The sequence below is a fragment of the Vulpes lagopus genome, chromosome 5, assembly GCF_018345385.1.
Source record: "Vulpes lagopus strain Blue_001 chromosome 5, ASM1834538v1, whole genome shotgun sequence".
Lineage (NCBI taxonomy): Eukaryota > Metazoa > Chordata > Mammalia > Carnivora > Canidae > Vulpes > Vulpes lagopus.
The window spans coordinates 62069277-62089415 of record NC_054828.1 but is presented as its reverse complement, the minus strand read 5'-3'; the positions used below and the strand labels follow the sequence as shown (position 1 = coordinate 62089415).

The 20139-nt window shown below is 39.9% G+C and overlaps 1 protein-coding gene across 7 annotated transcripts in view; it reads left to right on the top strand.

Annotated features, from left to right (window-relative positions):
• Positions 1-20139, top strand: part of TBC1D30 (TBC1 domain family member 30) — an 85728-nt gene that overhangs the window by 47715 nt on the left and 17874 nt on the right. For all 7 annotated transcript variants that reach the window (XM_041755761.1, XM_041755758.1, XM_041755757.1 and 4 more), the window contains 7 exons: positions 1998-2059; positions 2562-2627; positions 4135-4260; positions 7070-7255; positions 12325-12493; positions 14737-14905; positions 19245-19350. In XM_041755761.1, the coding sequence (XP_041611695.1) occupies positions 4195-4260; positions 7070-7255; positions 12325-12493; positions 14737-14905; positions 19245-19350 (696 nt within the window). In that variant the 5' untranslated portion in view covers positions 1998-2059; positions 2562-2627; positions 4135-4194. The remainder of the gene's footprint in view (positions 1-1997; positions 2060-2561; positions 2628-4134; positions 4261-7069; positions 7256-12324; positions 12494-14736; positions 14906-19244; positions 19351-20139) is intronic.

The following is a 20139-nucleotide window of genomic DNA, read 5'->3' as shown; positions in this document are numbered from 1 at the left end:
CTCCAGCTGGAGGCACTCTTGTGGCCCTTGTGTCATTGCTGTGCAGTGAAGCAGGACTTCATTGAAACCATCTCACACAGATGAGAATTTGCGGCGGGGGTACTTGATATACCCTTGGAGAAGGAGATCTTTATTTGGGCAGAATAAGCTAGTGGACTGAAGCTTTGAAAAGACCTATCAGGGCATTGATTGGATGCCTGGGATTCTGTACCACAGCTTGACTTTAGAAATCTTGTGTTCACAGTACTCTCCCGGGACTCCCAAGAAGGGATTCTGCGTACTGTCATGGGCTTGGGCAAATCATATACATCTTTCCAGCTTGACACACACACACACACACACACACACACACACACACACTCTCTCTCTCTCTCTCTCTATATATATATATATATATAAGAACAAATCTACTTTATTATTGTAATTTTAAATTCTGAAGATCGTTTCTATCTCCATACCAACTCCTAAGTAGTGGAGGTTGTGGGGAGGCTTTCAGTATGCCTAATCTGCAATCAACATCTTAGAAGCAAAAATATTGTCATGAATGACAATCATAAATTATAAAACTGAATGCTATTAATAATGTTTGGTATATCTTGATCTTTGAATTTTTAAGTAAAGTTTTTTTTAAAAAGTGAATTGGGGGAAAGAAAAACAAGTGACTTGAAATATAATTTAATTGATTTTGAAATTGTAGAAAAAAAACCATGTTTTTCAGATTTGATTATATTATTCTAAATAAAACTTACATGGGAATAAAAACTGTCATTAATTTCACTTCAAGAACAACAGCACATACTTCTAACATGGAATTCTGAATAAAAGCTCAATATGAATATAGCATATAGTCTTTGTATATTATAAACACATTGTCTTGATATATTCTATTTATTTTCTTCTCCCATACATTTGGGATTGGAATCAAAGAAGTTTATTTAAAGTCGTAGATAACTTGGAATTAGAGATCAGTTATATTTTTAGCTTGTAGTCTATGATTAAAAATACCAAATGTTTTATCATCAATGAGCAAGTGTATCATGACAGAATTTTAAGATACATGAAAATCTCCAAATAAGATTGTTGAGGTGGATTATTCCACAAGTGAGAAGGTGGTGATGTTGTTTTGATAACTTTTAACATTTCACAGAAGTTTCTTTCGTACACTTAGTCCATGCACATGTCTTAGAAAACAAATTCTGTAAGGAGAGATCTCTCTTCCTAAGTTTCATAAATAACAATCCACTGAGAAAGATATTATTACCCACACTTTAAAGATGAATTGAGGGGCACCTGGGTGGCTCAGTCAATTAAGAGACCAACTCTTGGTTTCGGCTCAGGTCTTGATCTCACAGTCCTGAGATCTGGCCCGCCTGGGCACTGCTCTAGGTGTGGAGCCTGCTTAAGATTCTTTCTCATGGGGCAGCCTGGGTGGCTCAGTGGTTTAGTGCCGCCTTTGGCCCAGGGCATGATTCTGGAGACCTGGGATCGAATCCCACGTCGGGCTTCCTGCATGAGCCTGCTTTTTCCTCTGCATGGGTCTCTACATCTCTCTCTCTCTCTCTTTCTCTTTCTCTTTCTTTTTCTCATGAGTAAATAAAATCTTAAAAGATTCTTTCTCTTTCCCTCTCTGCCCCCACCTCCCATGTACACATGCATTAATGTGTTCTCTTTCTCTCAAAAAAAAAAAAAATTGAGACTGAGACAAATTAAATAATTTGACACTAGGAACCAAAGTGGAGTGGGGATCTGAGTGACTCCAAACCTGTGGTGTCATTTTTTTTTTTTTTACACTATTTCAGACAACTGTGGAAGCCACCATCCTAATGGCCATAGGCTATTTTTCTATTTAAAGAATCTACTTAACAAAATGGACTAAAATTTAATAAAAATATATGTTTTAAAAATTTTATGACTCAGTAGAATCAGGTTAATTTTTATTTTTATTTTTGATCTAACTTATTTTTTTCCAAAATAACAGTTATGTATTTTTCTTCTAGGAGTTGACACAAAGTTGAAGTTCACTCTTGAGCCATCTTTAGGTCAAAATGGTTTTCAGCAGGTAACTTTATTTTTGGTTTTGAAAATACTCTTATTTGGGGGTATATATACAAGATACACTGAGATACGTCCTCAAAGTGGGAAAATTAACATGTACTTTGATACATATTAGGTGAGTCAGTTTTTAAAATTACAGATAAATAATGAGCCTGCAAGTGGCCTGGGTTTATATCTGCAATGAAAAATTTTGTACTTTCAATTAATGGTGCATGTTGTGAAAAAATTATAAGAACCGAATATCTATGATTTTGAATCCATAATACATGTTTTTGTTTCTGAACTAGCTTCCCAACCCTGTGTGTGCACATGGGTCATAGGTGTGTTAAGAGTACCTAAGGTGGGGAGTGCATAGGACTTGGAGCCTGGCTGAAAGAAGCTCTGTTTACCTCCGTGTGCTGTACAAGTTTTATCATACTCTCTGGAGGTCGAAATGGGAAAAAGGTTTGAAAGTGCTTATCCAGGTCAATATTCTAACTTTGCCAATGTTTCTTCTGTGTTCCTAGTGGTATGATGCTCTCAAGGCAGTTGCCAGGCTATCAACAGGAATACCAAAGGAATGGAGGAGAAAGGTGAGAAGGATTCCTAGGGCTAAAATACAAAAGATCAGCATTCTGTTCCTCTTTAAAATGTCTGAAATGTCCAAAAGGATATTCTAGATTTAGTAATTCAAAAGCTGTCTCTTTTCATTATTTATTCATTTAATAAGCATTTATTGATTATGTATTCTGTGCCAAGGTACTGTTTCAGGTACTGAGGATACAGGAATGGGAGGATAAAACCAAAGTTTTTGTCCTCATGGAGCTTACAATGAATTCAATATAAAGTATGTGAGATGATGATAAGTGCCATGCATAAAAATAAAGCAGAGAAAGAAATGAGAGCAGAGTGGAGGAATGGAGGTAAGGAGGTGGAATTTTAAATAGCAAGGTGACATTTGAATAGGGCCTAGATGTGGAAGTGAGCCCGGAGGAGGCAGCTACCTGGGGGAAGAGCACCTCAAACAGAGGAAACACCCTCAGGTAAGGGCATCTCAGGGGTATGCATGGAGAGAGGGGGATGACAGATCATGGAGACCTTATGGGCCATAGTAGGACCTTTACCCAGTCTGAGATGGGAAGAGAGAAGCATTGGGAAGTTTTGAGCTGGGGAGTAACATGATAACACTTATATTTTAAATGGACCTCTCCAGCTTAATAATAGGAGGGACAAGGGCAGAAGCAGGGAGATCAGTGGGAGACTTGAGATAATTCAGGCAAGATGTGGATCAGGGTTGCAGTGATGGAGGTGGAGAAAAGGGATCAGATTCTCAGTTTATTCTGAAGGCTGAGTTGACATGGATTCCTGTTATGAATATAAGGTATATGATTCTGATGCTTGGGACAAAATTCTGGCTGGAGATATTGATCAGTGTTAATCCTGCTAAAGTATGTTCAGATGCTAAAACTCGACGTGCTTCCTTGGTATATTCACTTATGAACCTAGTCTTAATGCCCCTTGCATTTGAACATTGGCGGTTCTTCAAAATATACATGAGAAATCTTACAGAAACCGCTTTTCAGGATAAAGTGATCAACAGAATAAAAATACCCAGTGACTCTCTTAAAAAAAGTGATTCATTATGGGGCCCCACCTGTGTGTTGTGAGAGAGAGATTGAGGGATGATTTAAAGGCACAGGCTACTCCGTGGTGAAAGAAGACCCATTCTCCATGAATGACCAGGTAGCTCTTGTACAAGTACCGAGAGAATTCAAAGCCAACTATAGCAAGCTCAGAAGATGATATAGCTAATCAGTGAACTCAAATAAGAGTTAAAGATTTTTTTTGTTTCTTAACAGGATTTCTAATGGCTGGATCATTGCTTGGTGCATAGTAGAAGCTCAACAAATGTTAATGGAAAGAATAAATGAAAGGCCTTAAGTGGTGCAATTAGCAAACATGTCAATGAAAGTTGAAATGAATAGTGGGCTATATTTGGTCTAGGATCAGCTCTCATTTTTCATCAGATGCAATAATTATTTTTTAATAAAAGTGAAACTATATATTTTACTTTGGTATTCTTTTTTATTAATATTTCAGGTTTGGTTGACCTTGGCAGATCATTATTTGCACAGTATAGCTATTGACTGGGACAAAACCATGCGCTTCACTTTCAATGAAAGGAGTAATCCTGATGATGACTCAATGGGAATTCAAATAGTCAAGGTAAGGCCCCTGAGTTTGGCCTGTTGTCCTGACTTAGAAGGAGGTTTCTAGGATCCAGATGTTCCCTGGACAGAGGATCAAACCTTATGGTCTGAATGTCCATATATTTCCTGCTTTCTTATTCTGTTAGTTAACAGCCTCTTAATGGGAACTTTGACTATGTTTTGTTTTCATTAATTTATATGTTGGCAGTAAGAAGAAAATGTTTCTATTCATCTTCTGTTCACTTGATAGGAGATTGAAATTTCTTTTCCTTTAGCATGGGTCAGTGCTCTTAGCTAGATTTTTTTTTTAAAGATTTTATTTATTTATTCATAGAGACACAGCTAGAGAGAGAGAGGCAGAGACACAGAGTGAGAAGCAGGCTCCATGCAGGGAGCACGACGTGGGACTTTATCCCGGGTCTCCAGGATCACGCCCTGGGCTGCAGGTGGCGCTAAACCGCTGCGCCACCGGGGCTGCCCTCTTAGCTAGATTTTTACATAAAAGTTACAGAGTGGGAAATTTAAAGTTAAGTATATATCATGTTAGAATAATTAGGTTCTTGTTGGGGTCTCTGATAATTTCTTAACTGCCAATTTATGAAGATAGATTGACTGATGAGTCTACTTAAAACCAGATGGTCAAGGGTTCAAGCCAACTGTGGAGGCAGCTGTGGTTTGCCTACTGGGATTATTACAATTGATTAGGGCCTGTTGCCAACAGCCAAGGTTGCTGATTCAATTCAGTCCCACTATTGTTCTCTTACATAAATTTCCAGCACATGGGTTTTAATTATTTGATTTGATTTTTTTAAAGATTATTTATTTGAGGGAGAAGAAGAGAGAGCAGGGAGGAAGGGAAGAGGGAGAGGGAGAGAGAGTCCCAAGTGGGCTCTGTGCTTAGCTCGATTCAGGGCTCCACTCCATCTCATGGCTCTGAGGTCACGACTGGAGATGACACCAAGAGTCAGTCACTTAACTGGGTGAGCCACTCAGGTGCCCACTTTTTTTTTTTTTTTTTTTAAGATTGGCTTTTGATTTTTTTTTTTTTTTTAAATTTTTTTTTTTTAATTTTTATTTATTTATGATAGTCACAGAGAGAGAGAGAGAGAGAGGCAGAGACACAGGCAGAGGGAGAAGCAGGCTCCATGCACCGGGAGCCCGACGTGGGATTCGATCCCGGATCTCCAGGATCGCGCCCTGGGCCAAAGGCAGGCGCCAAACCGCTGCGCCACCCAGGGATCCCTGGCTTTTGATTTTATATGAGTTTATTACAACGTAAGGCTAAGCTGGGGTTTTAAAAGGAACATTGTCTCCTATAAATTTTGGCCACCAGAGTTTGGCTAAGGTTTTGACAGATTTGAGGATACTTTTTTTTTGTGAGGAGTACTAATGGAAAGGAGTTACTTTGTGATCTGACTTGGTCTGTTTCAGACACATGTTAAAAACAATTAGGAAATTTTATTTTGTATGTTTTAAAAGCTTGTGCACTATCCATATTTCAACTGTTTATTTGGAATTTCAGGAGTGTTTCTCAGTGATGAAGTAGTCCATGTTTGAAATATTTTCTGTTTAAATTGTGAGTTAAGGTAATATACATTTTATAACAATCATGTTATTAAGAGGATCCTTCATTTTCCTCATTGAAGTGAATGCTGTGTCAGTAAAATGACATTAGCTCCTGAAAATTGTAGTCTCTGCTTAGTTATTAAATTACATGTATTGCCCTAATTAAATATTAAAGCACAACAAATGTTTCTGTATTTTTTATACAAAATTTAAAACAGTTTGGATAGATTCTTCTGTCTTGAACAGAATGATTTTTCTGTCTCTCTGTAGTACAGATTGCATTTTTTGCTATTTTAGTTTTGCTCCTTCATATTATTTTGAGTTTTGATAGCTAAATATTATATTGTGTTTCAGAGAAAGGAGTAATGTTAGCATCTATCATGTGTTGAAGTCATGTGTTGAAATGACTTTTGTTTTATCTGAGACATAGTATTAAAAGAAACTGTCAATTTGTATGGAATTATAATGTAATTTTTGTTAATACTGTGTCCCTTTGGTATTAATTCTGGAAACATTTTAAATTTTGGCAGAAAATTATAAAGGTAGGACAAAACTTTTTTTTCTTTTAAGATTTTTATTTATTCATGAGAGACAGAGAGAGAGAGAGAGAGAGAGAGAGAGAGGCAGACACAGGCAGAGGAAGAAGCAGGCTCCATGCTGGAGCCTGACGTGGGACTTGATCCCACGTCTCCAGGATCACGCCCTGGGCTGCAGGTGGGCGCTAAACCACTGTGCCACTGGGGCTGCCCAAAATTATAAAGTTAGAAAATTTGCCTGTCCGAAATTCCTCTTGAAAATGTCCTTTAGTTAACTAGATCTCAATAAAACTGGGGGGAAAAATGTATCTTAGCAAAATAGAAAACATTAGAAAAAGAAAATTTAAAAAATTGCTTTGGCCCATAAACATTTTTATTTTTATTTATTTTTTTATTTTTTGTTTTTTTAAAGATATATTTATTCATTCATTCAGAGAGAGCGAAGAGAGAGGCAGAGACACAGGCGGAGGGAGAAGCAGGCTCCATGCAGAAAGCCCGATGCGGGACTCGATCCCGGGTCTCCAGGATCATACCCCAGGCTGCAGGCAGCGCTAAACTGCTGCGCCACTGGGGCTGCCCCCATAAACATTTTTAAAAACTAAAATTCAGGTTGATAATCTGATTCTATTTAATGCTGAGGCAAAGTTATAACTAAAGGTTTTTTTTTTTTTTTTGGAGAGAATATGAAGAACCATTTAAAAAACTTTTGTTTGCCTTCTTCAGGATCTTCACCGCACGGGCTGCAGTTCTTACTGTGGCCAGGAGGCTGAGCAGGACAGGGTTGTGTTAAAACGGGTCCTGTTGGCCTACGCCCGGTGGAACAAGAATGTTGGATACTGCCAAGGCTTTAACATCTTGGCTGCTCTAATTCTGGAAGTAGTGGAAGGCAATGAAGGGGATGCACTGAAAGTGAGTAAGAGGCTCTGGAGAGGGCAATTGAAATTCTTCTGAGAGTGAAGTATTGGAACTATAATTCCTCGTCCCTGATGTCCCACCTCCTTCCAGGGTGTTTTCTACACTTTTGTAATGACCCATAATCACCATTTCTTCCATATTACAGCCAGGTCAAGTGACCAACTCATGTAGCTGCCAGTTGTGAGAAGAATGATTATGTTTTTTGTCCCACTTGTAAAACACATTTTTAAAGCAAGCTGAATACTAATCATATTAATTATTCTTCACAGCTGTGTCATGATTTAGCTGCTTAAAGTAGCAAACATGATTTACCTCACAGTTTCTTTGAGTCAGGAATCTGGGTGTGACTTAGCTGGCTCAAAGTCCTATTGTTGTGGCATCCAAACTGTTGGCTGTGTCTGCAGCCTCATCTGAAGGCTCAGTTGGGGACAGCATTCACTTCCAAGTCCATGTGGTTGTTGGTAACATTTAATCCCTCACAAGCGGCTGGATTGAGGGCCTATGTTCCTGGCTGCCTGTTGGCTGGAGACCTTTTTTAGTCCTTTGCCATGTCTCCATCTCACAACAAGGTGATTGGCATCCCTCAGAGTAAGAGAATAAAAGGGAATGAGCAAGGCAGGAGAGATTAAGTTACAGATGTTGTATTCCGTCATTTTTGCCATATTCTATTCATTAGAAGCCAGTCACTAGGTCCAGCTCTTATTCAAGGGGAAGGGCTTGTATAAGGATATGACTACTAAGAGGCAGAGGTCATGGGGTGTCATGTTAGAAATTGCCTACTACACAAGTTATGTGTAATTCTGGTTGGTTGGATCTTCTTATTGGGTTCCTTTACCATTTCATCTATGGGGCAAGCTATGGAGGAGGTTAGGCTGAGAGTGAGTATATATACCATGGAAGGTATTTGCATGGAGATAGGTTATGGAAGCAAATTATATTTTATTATCTTTTAACCTTCAATGCCTGCAACTATTATTAGTAAAAAAAAAAAATTCTAGAAACATTTTGAGATGGTTCACAAGCAATTTAAGCTTATAAATTGGAATATGAGTCTGTTAGTCACCAGAAATAATCTTTATGAGAAATGAACACATGCACAGGATGGCTATTCCCTTATTAGCTTGGGGCAATATGGGATTGCTAATTCTTATCTGAACTCTCAAACTGCTGTTGATTGCAATGCTTTGTGATGGATGGGATGGGTACTTAGTCTTTGTATTCAAGAGCCTCCCCAACCCCAGCTTTGTGTTTGATTATGGTCAATACCTTAGTGATATTCCCAGTCACTGACTAATGTCCTATGGAAAAACAAACAAATGTTCCTCCTAGTTGTATATGCATCATGGTGGAATTAACTATAAACCCAGTCTGGCCTAATCTCAATCTGTATTCACCCTTTCACTTTTTCTGTCCCTGTATTTAAGGAAAAAGCTCTGAAACTACTTGTTCATCAAATAAGTGGGGGAGTGGAGAGCCAGTGATAAATAAAAAATATAAGTTTAAAACATTTTTTATTAAGCCTTTTATTTACTCAGTCTATCAGCTTTAGTTGATTTTTTCTTTTCAGATGTAATTTTTGTGACTATAAAATGAGAACCGTTCTGTTGAAGAGTTGGAATAAGCAATTCAGGTTAGGAGGTGAAGTAGAAAGGTCTGGGGGAAGGGATATACATGCCAATCAAATCATAAAAGAAACTCCTTGAGAAACTAAAAATGCACACACAAAATATGGATGAGATAAAGCTGAGGAACTGAATATTTATATTTCTGCCTCTAAGAAAATGATCTCCATGAAATGAAATGACATCATCATCATTTCAGAATCTTGTGGTTAGACATTGAATATGCAGAGGAAGATTGGATTCATGAAGAGTCACTTCAGAGGCAAAGGGAAGTATTGGACGTCAGTGTTTTTCAGCAGCTATTTTGTCCTCTGCAAATTTTAATTATTAGGCAAATATATAGTTTATTTGAGAAGTAGGTAAACCATTTTGCATGCTTTTGAGCACTTACTGTTTTTGTCTTGGTAACTTTTTAACTACGTAAAACTTTGAAGCTCCTTCATTATTTACTTTTTAAAAAATACATAATTTTTTAGAGCAGTTTGAGGTTCATAGCAAAATTGAGAGGAACATACAGAGATTTTCCATATGCCCCCTGCCCCCACACATCCCCCACCAGAGGTACATTTGTTACAGTCCATGAACCTATATCGACATGTTGTAATCACCTAAAGTGCATAGTTTACGATTCACCCTTAGTGTTGTACATTCTGTGGGTTAGACAAATGTTTAATGACATGTATTCATCATTTTAATATTCATACAGAGTGTGTTCACTGGCCTAATGATCCCCTGTGCTCTGCTTATTCCTCTCCCCTGCCCTTACCCCTGGCAACCACTGATATTTTTACTGTCTCTACAGTCTTGCCTTTTCCAGAATGTCATATAGTTGGAATCATACAATATGTAGCCTTTTCAGATTGGTTTCTTTCACTTAGTAAGATGCATTTAGCTTCCTTCATGTCTTTTCATGGCTTGGTGGCTCATTTATTTTTAGTGCTGAATAATGTTCCATTGTCTGCATGTTCATAGTTTGTTTATTCATTCACCTGTTGAAGGACATCTCTGTTGCTTCCAAGTTTTGGCAGATATGAATATAGCTGCTATAAGCATCTGTGTGCAGGTTTTTGTGTGGACATGAGTTTTCAGCTCCTTTGGGTAAATACCAATGGGTGTGATTGCCGGATCGTATGATAAGAGTATATTTAGTTTTGTAAGAAGCTGCCAATCTGTCTTCCAAAGTGACTATCCAGTTTTGCATTCCTGCCAGCAATGTATAAGAATTCCTATTGCCCCACATCCTTGTCAGCATTTGGTGCTGTGAGCATTCCAGATTTTGACGGTTCTAATAGGTGTGCGGTGTTACCTCGTTTGAATTTGGGTTGCTTTGATGATGGATGATGTGAAGCATCTTTTCCTATGCTTATTTGCCACTGAATACATCTTTGGCAAGGCACCTCTTAAAGTTTTTGGTCCATTTTTAGTCATTATTTTGAGTCTTAAGAGTTCTTTGTATATTTTGGATAACAGTCTTTAATCAGATATGTCTTTCGCAAATATTTTCTCCCAGGCTGTGGCTTGTCCTCTTATTCTCTTGACATTGTCTTTCCCAAAACCAAAGTTTTTAATTTTAAAGAAATCTAGCTTGCCAATGATTTCTTTCATGGATCGTGTCCTTGCTGTTGTACCTGAAAGGTCATCATCACCATACCCAGGGGCTCTGGGATATGCTATCTCCTAAGAGATTTATAGTTTTACATTTTGCATTTAGGTCTGCCATCGATTTTGAGTCCATTTGTTGTGAAAGGTGTAAGGTTTGTGTCTAGATTTATTTTTTGCCATGTGGATATCCATTTGTTCCAGCACCATTTGTTGAAGAGACTGTTTTTGCTCTATTGCCATTATTTTTCTTTCTTTCTTTCTTTCTTTCTTTCTTTCTTTCTTTCTTTCTTTCTTTCTTTCTTTCTTTCTTCTTTCTTTCTTTTCTTTCTTCTTTTCTTTTCTTTTCTTTCTTTTCTTTTCTTTCATCTAATGTGGGGCTTTTGAAATATATTAGTGGGTGGAGTGACATACCTAACATTCCACCCAGCCTGTCTCTGATGTCCTGTCAGACTTTGCAATGCCTTTGGACAGAGAATTTCATTGTGTCACAAGAATTACTGTGATAATTGAAAATTTGTTTTTCTTGTTTCTTGTTTTCGTTTGGGAGATCATGATTTCTTCAGAGAAGTTTAAGTATCTCTCTCAGTATTAAATCCTTAGATAAAAAGTGCAATAATAGACTATTACCTTTAAATTGTGCCTGTGTCATCCTGTAAATCCCTCTTCTCCTTACTCATAAAGTACAAGGTCCCCACTAGGGCACCCTGCTCTGCTGGAGATCTGCACTCCCCATCAAATGGCATCAATCTCTCTAGGTCCTTCTTCCCTCCACAGATGGAATATTCTATACTCCCTTCATTGCTAAGCTCCACCTGCCCGCTCTTGTATTAAAGGTCTCAGAGGGACCTTCTCAAGAGTATGGCGCAACCCTTATTATAACTTAGTCAAAACTCTGACCCTAAAAAAGTAGAAATTAAAAGCCAGGGATGAGGGAGAAATGGGCCTTTGTCTGGTCTGGGAGATAATTTTCTTAGAGTATAGAGTTTTGTTTTAGATTGAAAATTAAACTATGAGACTACCCTATGGGGCTGGCTCTGACTTGATTCTTAATTTTGTTTTCCCTGTACTCTGGGGAGTGAGTGGCCTTCTAGGGAGGACAGCATAGCAGGGTATACAGGCTGACAGGGAAAGGGCCAGGGATTGACATATAGAACTCTTGTGTTTTGCTGGATCATTCTAGTGGTTCTTGACATCTTTGCAAAGGTAACACAAATAGAAAAGTAAGAGTGAAAATAGTAATTTGAAGAATTTATGAGACCATCTTATGAAAGAAAGCCAGATTTTCAAAGTACCATTTGTTCAAACAAAGCCTTGTTGTATTCTCCTGGGAGAGGAAAATGGACCCAAAGCCACTCTTAGTTTTAATAACCAGGTTGAGGCTAAGTGAATCTTGAGACTGGCTTTAGTTGGGGTGTTTTATGGTGGTTCAGCTCTTGGTTTTCATATAAAGGTTGTGAAACTGTGCTCACATCAGGGAGTCAGTATTGAGATTCCTGCTGGCCGCTGGTGGAGCATGTGCTCCATGACTTCTGAGTAAGGCTGAGGGTTGTGCAAGCACAGCTACTTATGGGGTGAACTCAGGTCTAGTGGCTTATCTAGAAACTTTTGACAGCAGTGGCCTGTGGGTCTGAGTTACTTTAATAATACTTTAATAATTATGCCACTCACTCCTTGCCCAGCATGGAGATGAGCCTTGAAAATCCAGAACATTTGATATTGACATGTTTTGAAGGATGGTGTGCTTGGCTAACTGCATTTTTTGAATATGTCCTTTCTATTTAGGGCATGTTGGGATCCCAGTCTTTAGGAAGCAATCTTATTTTTTATCTTTTTCTTCAGATCATGATTTACCTTATTGATAAGGTACTTCCTGAAAGCTATTTTGTTAATAATCTCCGGGCTTTGTCTGTGGATATGGCTGTCTTCAGAGATCTCTTGAGACTGAAGCTCCCTGAATTATCTCAGCACCTGGATACTCTTCAGAGAACTGCAAACAAGGAAAGTGGAGGTAGTGATGACTCAGTGCCATTATACCTTTGAAAATATTTTACTTCCTTGATTCCACTGTACATCTGAGCCTAAACCTTGAGCGGAAATACTTGTTTTCAGGTATTTCTGTTAGTGGGCGTTTGGTACAATGAAATAGATTGGTAGAGAACAGAAACAGCTGAAAAAAAATCATAGGGCCATGGTCAAGTGGCCAAGTCAGTCAAGAACCTAATACTTTACTGGTATCAGATCAACACCTAAAATGACATATTGCCCTCTAGAAGAACACTGGTGTCCATGCCTTACCATCTAGTTAAACTGCTCTATGCTGGCATCCATCCATAGGAGTTTAAAAAAACTGAATTCCAGTACAGTTTCACAGACTGTAGTTTTGCCTGAACCATGGAGGCTATGTAGAGAGGAACATGTATTTTCATTAAGTTTTAGGTGCTAAATCAACAGTCTTTTTGGATTGAAATGTTTAATGCTTTTTTTTTTAATTTTTATTTATTTATGATAACCACACACAGAGAGAGAGGCAGAGACATAGGCAGAGGGAGAAGCAGGCTCCATGCACCGGGAGCCCGACGTGGGACTCGATCCCGGGTCTCCAAGATCACGCCCTGGGCCAAAGGCAGGCGCCAAACCGCTGCGCCACCCAGGGATCCCAATGCTTCTTTTATCTATCCATCATAAGGGTATTTCGGTGAATGGGCCAGCTCTTTCTGGAGAAGGGCTCCCCGGGACCCCAGGTAGAATCTGAATGCTGAGGGAAGGCACTGGGTTGAGGCTGGGGTTGGAGACTCTGCTCTGCAAGCAGCTCTGAGTCACTGCTGTCTGCTGGGCATCACCCAGCTTGCCGAAGCGCCGAGCTAGTGGCTGTGATTATACCCACTGTCTGCACTTCCCAGGAAGAATAATCAGAAGTTTGTTGTGTTTCCTGTAAAACGGTTGTCAGTTCCCCACCCATGCATTTCAATCTGGGAAAATATGAAAGGATTTGAGGACCTAATCTGTGATTATGGTACACTGGAAATTCTAGTGACACCTGGGAGTCTCTCAGCATTTCCTTCTGAGCCATTTGAATAATCTTATGTAATTTGGCTGCAGAGTATAATTGTGCACCTGCGTGGATTTCATAATGCTTCCAGATAGACTGCCTTGCCTGTCCCATGTCAGACGTCCTTTCCTGGCCTCCATGTTTTCCTCCAAACGTCCTGCACTTGCCTATCAGCACTACCCACAGATTCTAAGTCTCTGAGCAAAGATGCTCCTTTGTTCTCGGGTAAGAAGAGACGACGAGTGCAGGAGAATAATAGATCTCTTTTTGCTTATCCATGGGTAAATGCATAGCCTGACAAACTTGGAGGAAGGATCAGTTTAAATATCTCCATTTTTACGTTTCATAGAATACATACTTAATGCCATCATAGGAAGAAAGAGAGAGCTCCGTGTTTACTGTGAATTCGGAAACCTCAGTGTGAGCTGTATATATAGTTTATTTCAAAATATTTTAAAATTTCATGTTGCTTAGTATCCACATACTTTGGGATTTTCCAGCTCTCTTTCTGTTACTGATGTCTAGTTTAATTCCACTGTGGTCTGAGAGCTGTGCATAATTTAAGAAGCAGACAAGTAATCTCTTAATGAGCAATGTTTTTATCAGCGGCATTTGAATAAAGTAGGCTTTCCGGGGTTTTGAAAATTGAATTCTGCTTTTAAGAGTCCAAAATCCTTTCTTTTTCTCCTGTTTTTTTTGGTGAGAACATTCTCCTTAATTTTCAATACTCCACAATAGGTAGAGCCTAATTAAGTTCTAGGATAAGATTTCTGAAATATCAGGGCACCTGGGTGGCTCAGTCAGTTAAGCATCTGCTTTTGGGTCAGGTCATGATCCCAGGGACTCCTGGGATGGAGCCTGTGTTGGGCTCCCTGCTTAGCAGAGAGCCTGCTTCTCCCTCTCTCTCTGCCATATCTGCTGCTTGTGCTCTCTTTGTCTCTCTGTGTGTCAAATAAATAGAATCTTCAAAAAAATTCCTGAAATAACCGTAAAGAATTTGTGAAGGTCATCTTACTGAGATCTTATCAAACATACCTTTGTCCTTCCAAAAAGAGGAAGGAGCAAAGGGGTGGGGGGTGGGGGGAAGAACCAGACTTTAAAGATAAAAAGAAATAAGTCAGGAAGTGTATTTGGTGGACATGGAAAATTGAACAAGGGTATTTTTATATCTTGCAAAGTGCAGAGTGTTTGTTTTATTTCAGGTGGATACGAGCCCCCACTTACGAACGTCTTCACGATGCAGTGGTTTCTGACTCTCTTTGCCACCTGCCTCCCTAACCATACAGTCTTAAAGATCTGGGATTCAGTCTTTTTTGAAGGTTCAGAAATCATCTTAAGAGTGTCGCTGGCCATCTGGGCAAAATTGGGAGAGTAAGTGATTTCCCCATTTTTTTCTGTTTTGAGGTATGGGGGGCCTTAAGCCATGTTGTGCTCTAATGTGGGAAGCATCTATATTTAAGCATGAGCAAAAGAGAAAGTTGGGAACTTTGTTGAATTGCTCTAGCTTCCTGAAATCTCAGTTGGCTGATTCTTTTTTTTTTTTAATTTTTTTAATTTATTTATGATAGTCACAGAGAAAGAGAGAGAGAGAGAGGCAGAGACACAGGCAGAGGGAGAAGCAGGCTCCATGCACCGAGAGCCTGACGTGGGATTTGATCCTGGGTCTCCAGGATCGCGCCCTGGGCCAAAGGCAGGCGCCAAACCGCTGCGCCACCCAGGGATCCCTCAGTTGGCTGATTCTTGATGGCTGGGGGAGGGGGCAATAGAATCTCTGTTGGGGAAGGGGGCTGGCTTTTCCATGGCTGTAGATCTCCTCCTCAGTGCTAGTGTCCTGGCTGGTTTACTCTTTGCAGCCTCTCCCTGGACTCTAATTGGGAAGAGGGGCAGGAGAGAAACTTAGAAGAGGAAGATTGGGAGAGGGGTAGTTGGGTTTGTTGGTTAACATTCACAATTCGGATGATTTTTGAATCCTTAGTATTTATTTAGTTCTACTCTTCAGGGTCATGATAAAATGAAATGAGATAATATGTATAAGGTATCTCTGTGGTACTTAGTACATAGTCAATAGCAGAACACATAGGGGGCACCCGACTGGCTCAGTCCCTGGAGCCTGCGACTTTTGAGGTCAAGGTCGTGAGTTCAAGCCCCTCTTTGAATGTGGAGCCTACTTAAAAAAAAAAAAGAACACATGGAACTTCTTTCCTTTCACCAAGAATTAATTCTGTGATGAAATCTGTTACCCCCAAACATATTACTGTATAGATGTTCCTTATGTTTGTCACTGGTAGCAGGACTGTGAAAAGGAGGGTATTTTCACCCATTTCTAATTTATTATGACTGTTAAAATTTTACCTTCTGGGTAATGGAAGGAATATTAGGATGAAATTGTTAGAGTTGAGATGCAGAGAAGTTTTTAACGTTTCTTTCCTAGAGCTATAAATGACTTGAGTGGGTACTCATAGACAACATGTCAGAAAACCAATAAATCTCTGCCAGTGTTTTGTTTCAAAAACCTTTTAAGTAGCCTTTTCATTTATGAAAAGTTGTTTCCTGGGAGATTTGCCGCATTTCATACTTTTTTTTTTTTTTTTTTAAGATCCACCAACTCTCGATTTAGGGATTTAGATCATTATTGTGTATAAGTGTTTTTAAACATCACATAGCTGTCTCCTTTGCTTTTGTTTTATGGTACACTGCTTTTCAGCTGGGCAAATAAGTGAGTCCGCTGGGGATTTGGTGCACCGTTTACTTATCTTTTCATTTCTCCCCAATATCTATATCTTTCTGCAGCCCTATATTTCCAACCTATTCTATGCCTGACGCTCTTTGAACTTTGATAGTTTCTCTGGGTGGGAGAGTCCAGTTACCGGTATAACTAGTTCATGGGATTTAAGTGTAGCACTTTACTGTGGGCTGAGTTAGTTATAGTCACCTTTGTGTTAGTGCTTAGTTACGGGGCAGGAGGAACAGAAGAGATTCTGGTTTTACTCCCAACTATCCAGTATGTGTAGGATCAGAATTTATCCGTCTGGTCTTTTCTGAGATTCCGCACTGTGAACCAGCGTAGCTCTCAGCACTCAAGATGTGAAACTAATTCATTTAGTCCTTATCCAGCATCATGTTATGTCGGTACTGTTCTCATCCCCATTTTACAGATGTGGGAACTGAGCCACAGAGAAGTTAAGTGAATTGCCCAATGTCACTCAGTAAGTATGTGGAGGGGCCTGATTTTGAACCCAGGAATCCTAGCTCTAGAATCTGTACTTCTAATTTTAATTGTATTTATTTTTATTTTTTAAAAAAGATTTAGTTATTTATTCATGAGAGACACACAGAAAGAGGCAGAGACAGAGGCAGAGGGAGAAGCAGGCTCCTCGAAGGGAGCCGGATACAGATCCCAGGATCACACCCCTGAGCCGAAGGCAGATGCTCAACTGCTGAGCCACCTAGGCATCCCCCTTTTTTTTTTAAATTTAAGATTTTTTAAGTAATCTCCACAACTAACATGAGGCTTGAACTCACAATCCCGAGATTCAGAGCCATGTGCTCTACAGTCTGAGCCAGCCAGAATCTGCACTTTTAATAATGTGAATCTCCTGGTACTAAGTATGTATTTATGAAGTTCAGGGGATATAGGAGTCACACTTGGTAGGATTTTAAATGTTTCCGAGTCCTTGCTCAGTGTACTTGTACATTTTGGGGGCATGCCACTTGTTAAGCGAAAGGCAGGTGCCTGCAGTGTCGTCATTATGTCAGGCAGCTTACACACATGGTCTCATTCAGGTCTCTGCATAAGCCTGGGAAGTAGGTAGGATTATTCTCCCTGCCTTTTCAAGTGAGAAAGCTCCCCCAGGAGGGTTAATTAACTAGTTCATGGTCACATAGCTCATTAGTTGCAGAGCTGGGACTTAATCCTGAACTTTGGGACTCCAGTGCCTGTATGTTTCCCTACAAACTTTCCACTGGAAAAATCATAAACCACAGCTCCATGGGACCTCTTCGTTCACCCTTAACTCCTGCAACCTGGCATTTCTTCTTCTCACTCACCCAGGGTGCTTTGGGAGTACGTGAGCCGTGGACTCTCAGCTCAGCTTCACTGGCGTCTCTTAGGTTTCCATTTCTCTCTGGTGCTGGCCTTTGGCTTGCTCCCTTGTTCCTCATCCTGATCTCATGCAGTATTTCTTCCCTGGTCTCCCCATCATACCCTGCGCTCCCCACGCTACCCCTGGCCAGCCTTGCTGAGGGCACATCTGTTCCCACGCTCCTTGTTAAGTGCCTTTCCGTGACTCTTGGCCCGGAAGAGGCTCAGGTGGCACAGGACCCGTTGGCATCTGTCTGCAGCTCAGTACCCTCAGTGCTCGCTGTTGCCCTTGGCCATGCAGGCCTCCTGGGCAGCTTTGGTTGCGTGGAGCTCCTTGCAGGGCCTGGGAAGGGCCTGCCGTCTCCTGCATCCATGTCTTTGGAAAGCTTTTTCTTCCTTGTCAACCCAGAGAATATTTTTCAGAACTCCTCTGAAGCATTATTTCCCTTCCTTGCCCTCCAGGGTAAACTTAACCACTTTTTCAATTATGCCCGCATGCTACTCCGTAGTTTTGTAGTAACACTTCAGTAGTCTATTTCATTTAATGGCACTGGGACTGAAGAGCACTCCAGAACCTGAAGTTTTTCCATCATCATATTTGTTTTGGATGGCCCTTTGGAAATTCTCCAACATTAGTGTATGTCAAAATGTTGGTCTTATGGTTGGGGGTGCAAATACAATTATCCCACTTTACAAAGACTGTTGTAATAGAGAAAACCAATACACAGCATTTATTTATTTATTTATTTATTTATTTATTTATTTATTTATTTATTTATTTATCTGTGCAAAAAACGTTTTGTTAAAACACAGGGGCAGGACCTGTGGGCAGAAAGAGCTGCCCACGGTCCTCTTTGCTTTAGATTATTCCCCCTTTGTCCCCCCTCTAGAAGAAGGATGAAAGTCTAACCTGCCTTATAGGTTGCCAGGTGACAGATTCTTTATTTACATGCAGAACCAAATGCAAGAAGCAGGGCCTTATCTCTAGCTGTCTGCAGTGCCCCGAAAAGAACTGAAAAATTTCTGCCTGTGAAAACATCCTGTGGATGATGAAATATGCAGGAAAGTTCTTGTTCTTGTATTTTTCATCTTTCACTTCTCCTGTGATTTGGTCCTTGTCTACCAATGAGATCACCATTTGCAGATTAAGAGCCCCAGATTCCCTACAGGGGATAATTGTTCTTCAGTACCCAATTTTGTGGTTATTAGTTCTGATCAGTGGTGGGCATTCTGATGTGTAGACTGTGTCACATGAAAATAATAAAGATGCTGCAGGTGGGGCTATGAGGCCGGGGGGCAGATGGGAAAGACACATCCCGTAATAAGTACCTCTAAGTTGACTTTGGTGTTTTTGTTTTTGTTTTTGTTTTTGTTTTAGACTGTGTACTAGGATTGTGGTTTAAAAAAAAAAGTTAGCAAAATGGGTTTATTTGGGAATAGCAGAGAATTGTAAGCCAGGACATGCAAGCTATGACAAAGCCATGGGCAAGTCCTAGGATTGTGATTTTTGTTGATTGCTAACTCAATCGATAGGATGGCAAGAGGCAACACATCTGTTGCACCTGCGGTCTATACCTGATAAACAGCATGGAGGTTGTAAACATTTTCTTCTGTACTTTCTTTGTCTAGGCAGATAGAATGCTGTGAGACAGCAGATGAATTCTATGGCACCATGGGGCGCCTTACCCAGGAGATGCTAGAGAATGACCTTCTGGAAAGCCATGAACTCATGCAGGTGAGTGAGCAGCTTGGCCTCACTTCAGAGAACCCAGGGAAGTATGTTTGGCCAGCTCTCAGATTTAGTTTTTCACTTGACCAAGAATCTATGTATAATTTGATCAGAATCTCACTATATCACGGGAGGAAAGAAAAAAAAAATGGGTAATGGATGTTTGTTATGCTTCCCTTCAAGCTGTGTTGCTTTAAAGTCCAACCTCCAAACTCCCCACCCCCACCCCATGTTACCAGGTACTTCTTCTGAATCTGATTTTTTTTTTAAGATTTATTTATTTGAGAGAGAAAGAGAGAGAATGAATGAGGAGGCAGAGGGGCAGAGGGTGAGAATCCTCAAGTAGACTCCCCGCTGAGCAGGGAGCCCGACTCAGGTCTTTATCCCAGGACCCTGAGATAGAACTTGAGCTGAAATCCAGAGTTGGACCTTCAACCAACTGAGCCACTCAGGCACCACTAAATTTGATTTTTAACCTTTGTCAAGGGATATTTGTGAGGTAACATCATTATTTTGAGGGAGAAATTATTGAGGATTAAAGGAAGTTATTTCAATCAGCATTTTGGTTTGTGTATTAATCTTAAGTTTCAATATGAAAGACTTGAAGGGTTTTGTTATTTTCTGGCCGGTTATTTTATCTCAATTTCATATTCACAGAGGCATTAAAATTGATAGTGAGTATAGGATAGATAGCAAGTTTGTAAACATTCTGTCTCCCATGAGGTTCTGTAATATGATTTTACCCTTATTTCCCTCTGATGCTTCTCACTGCTGCTTCTCTTCCTGGTTGCTCCT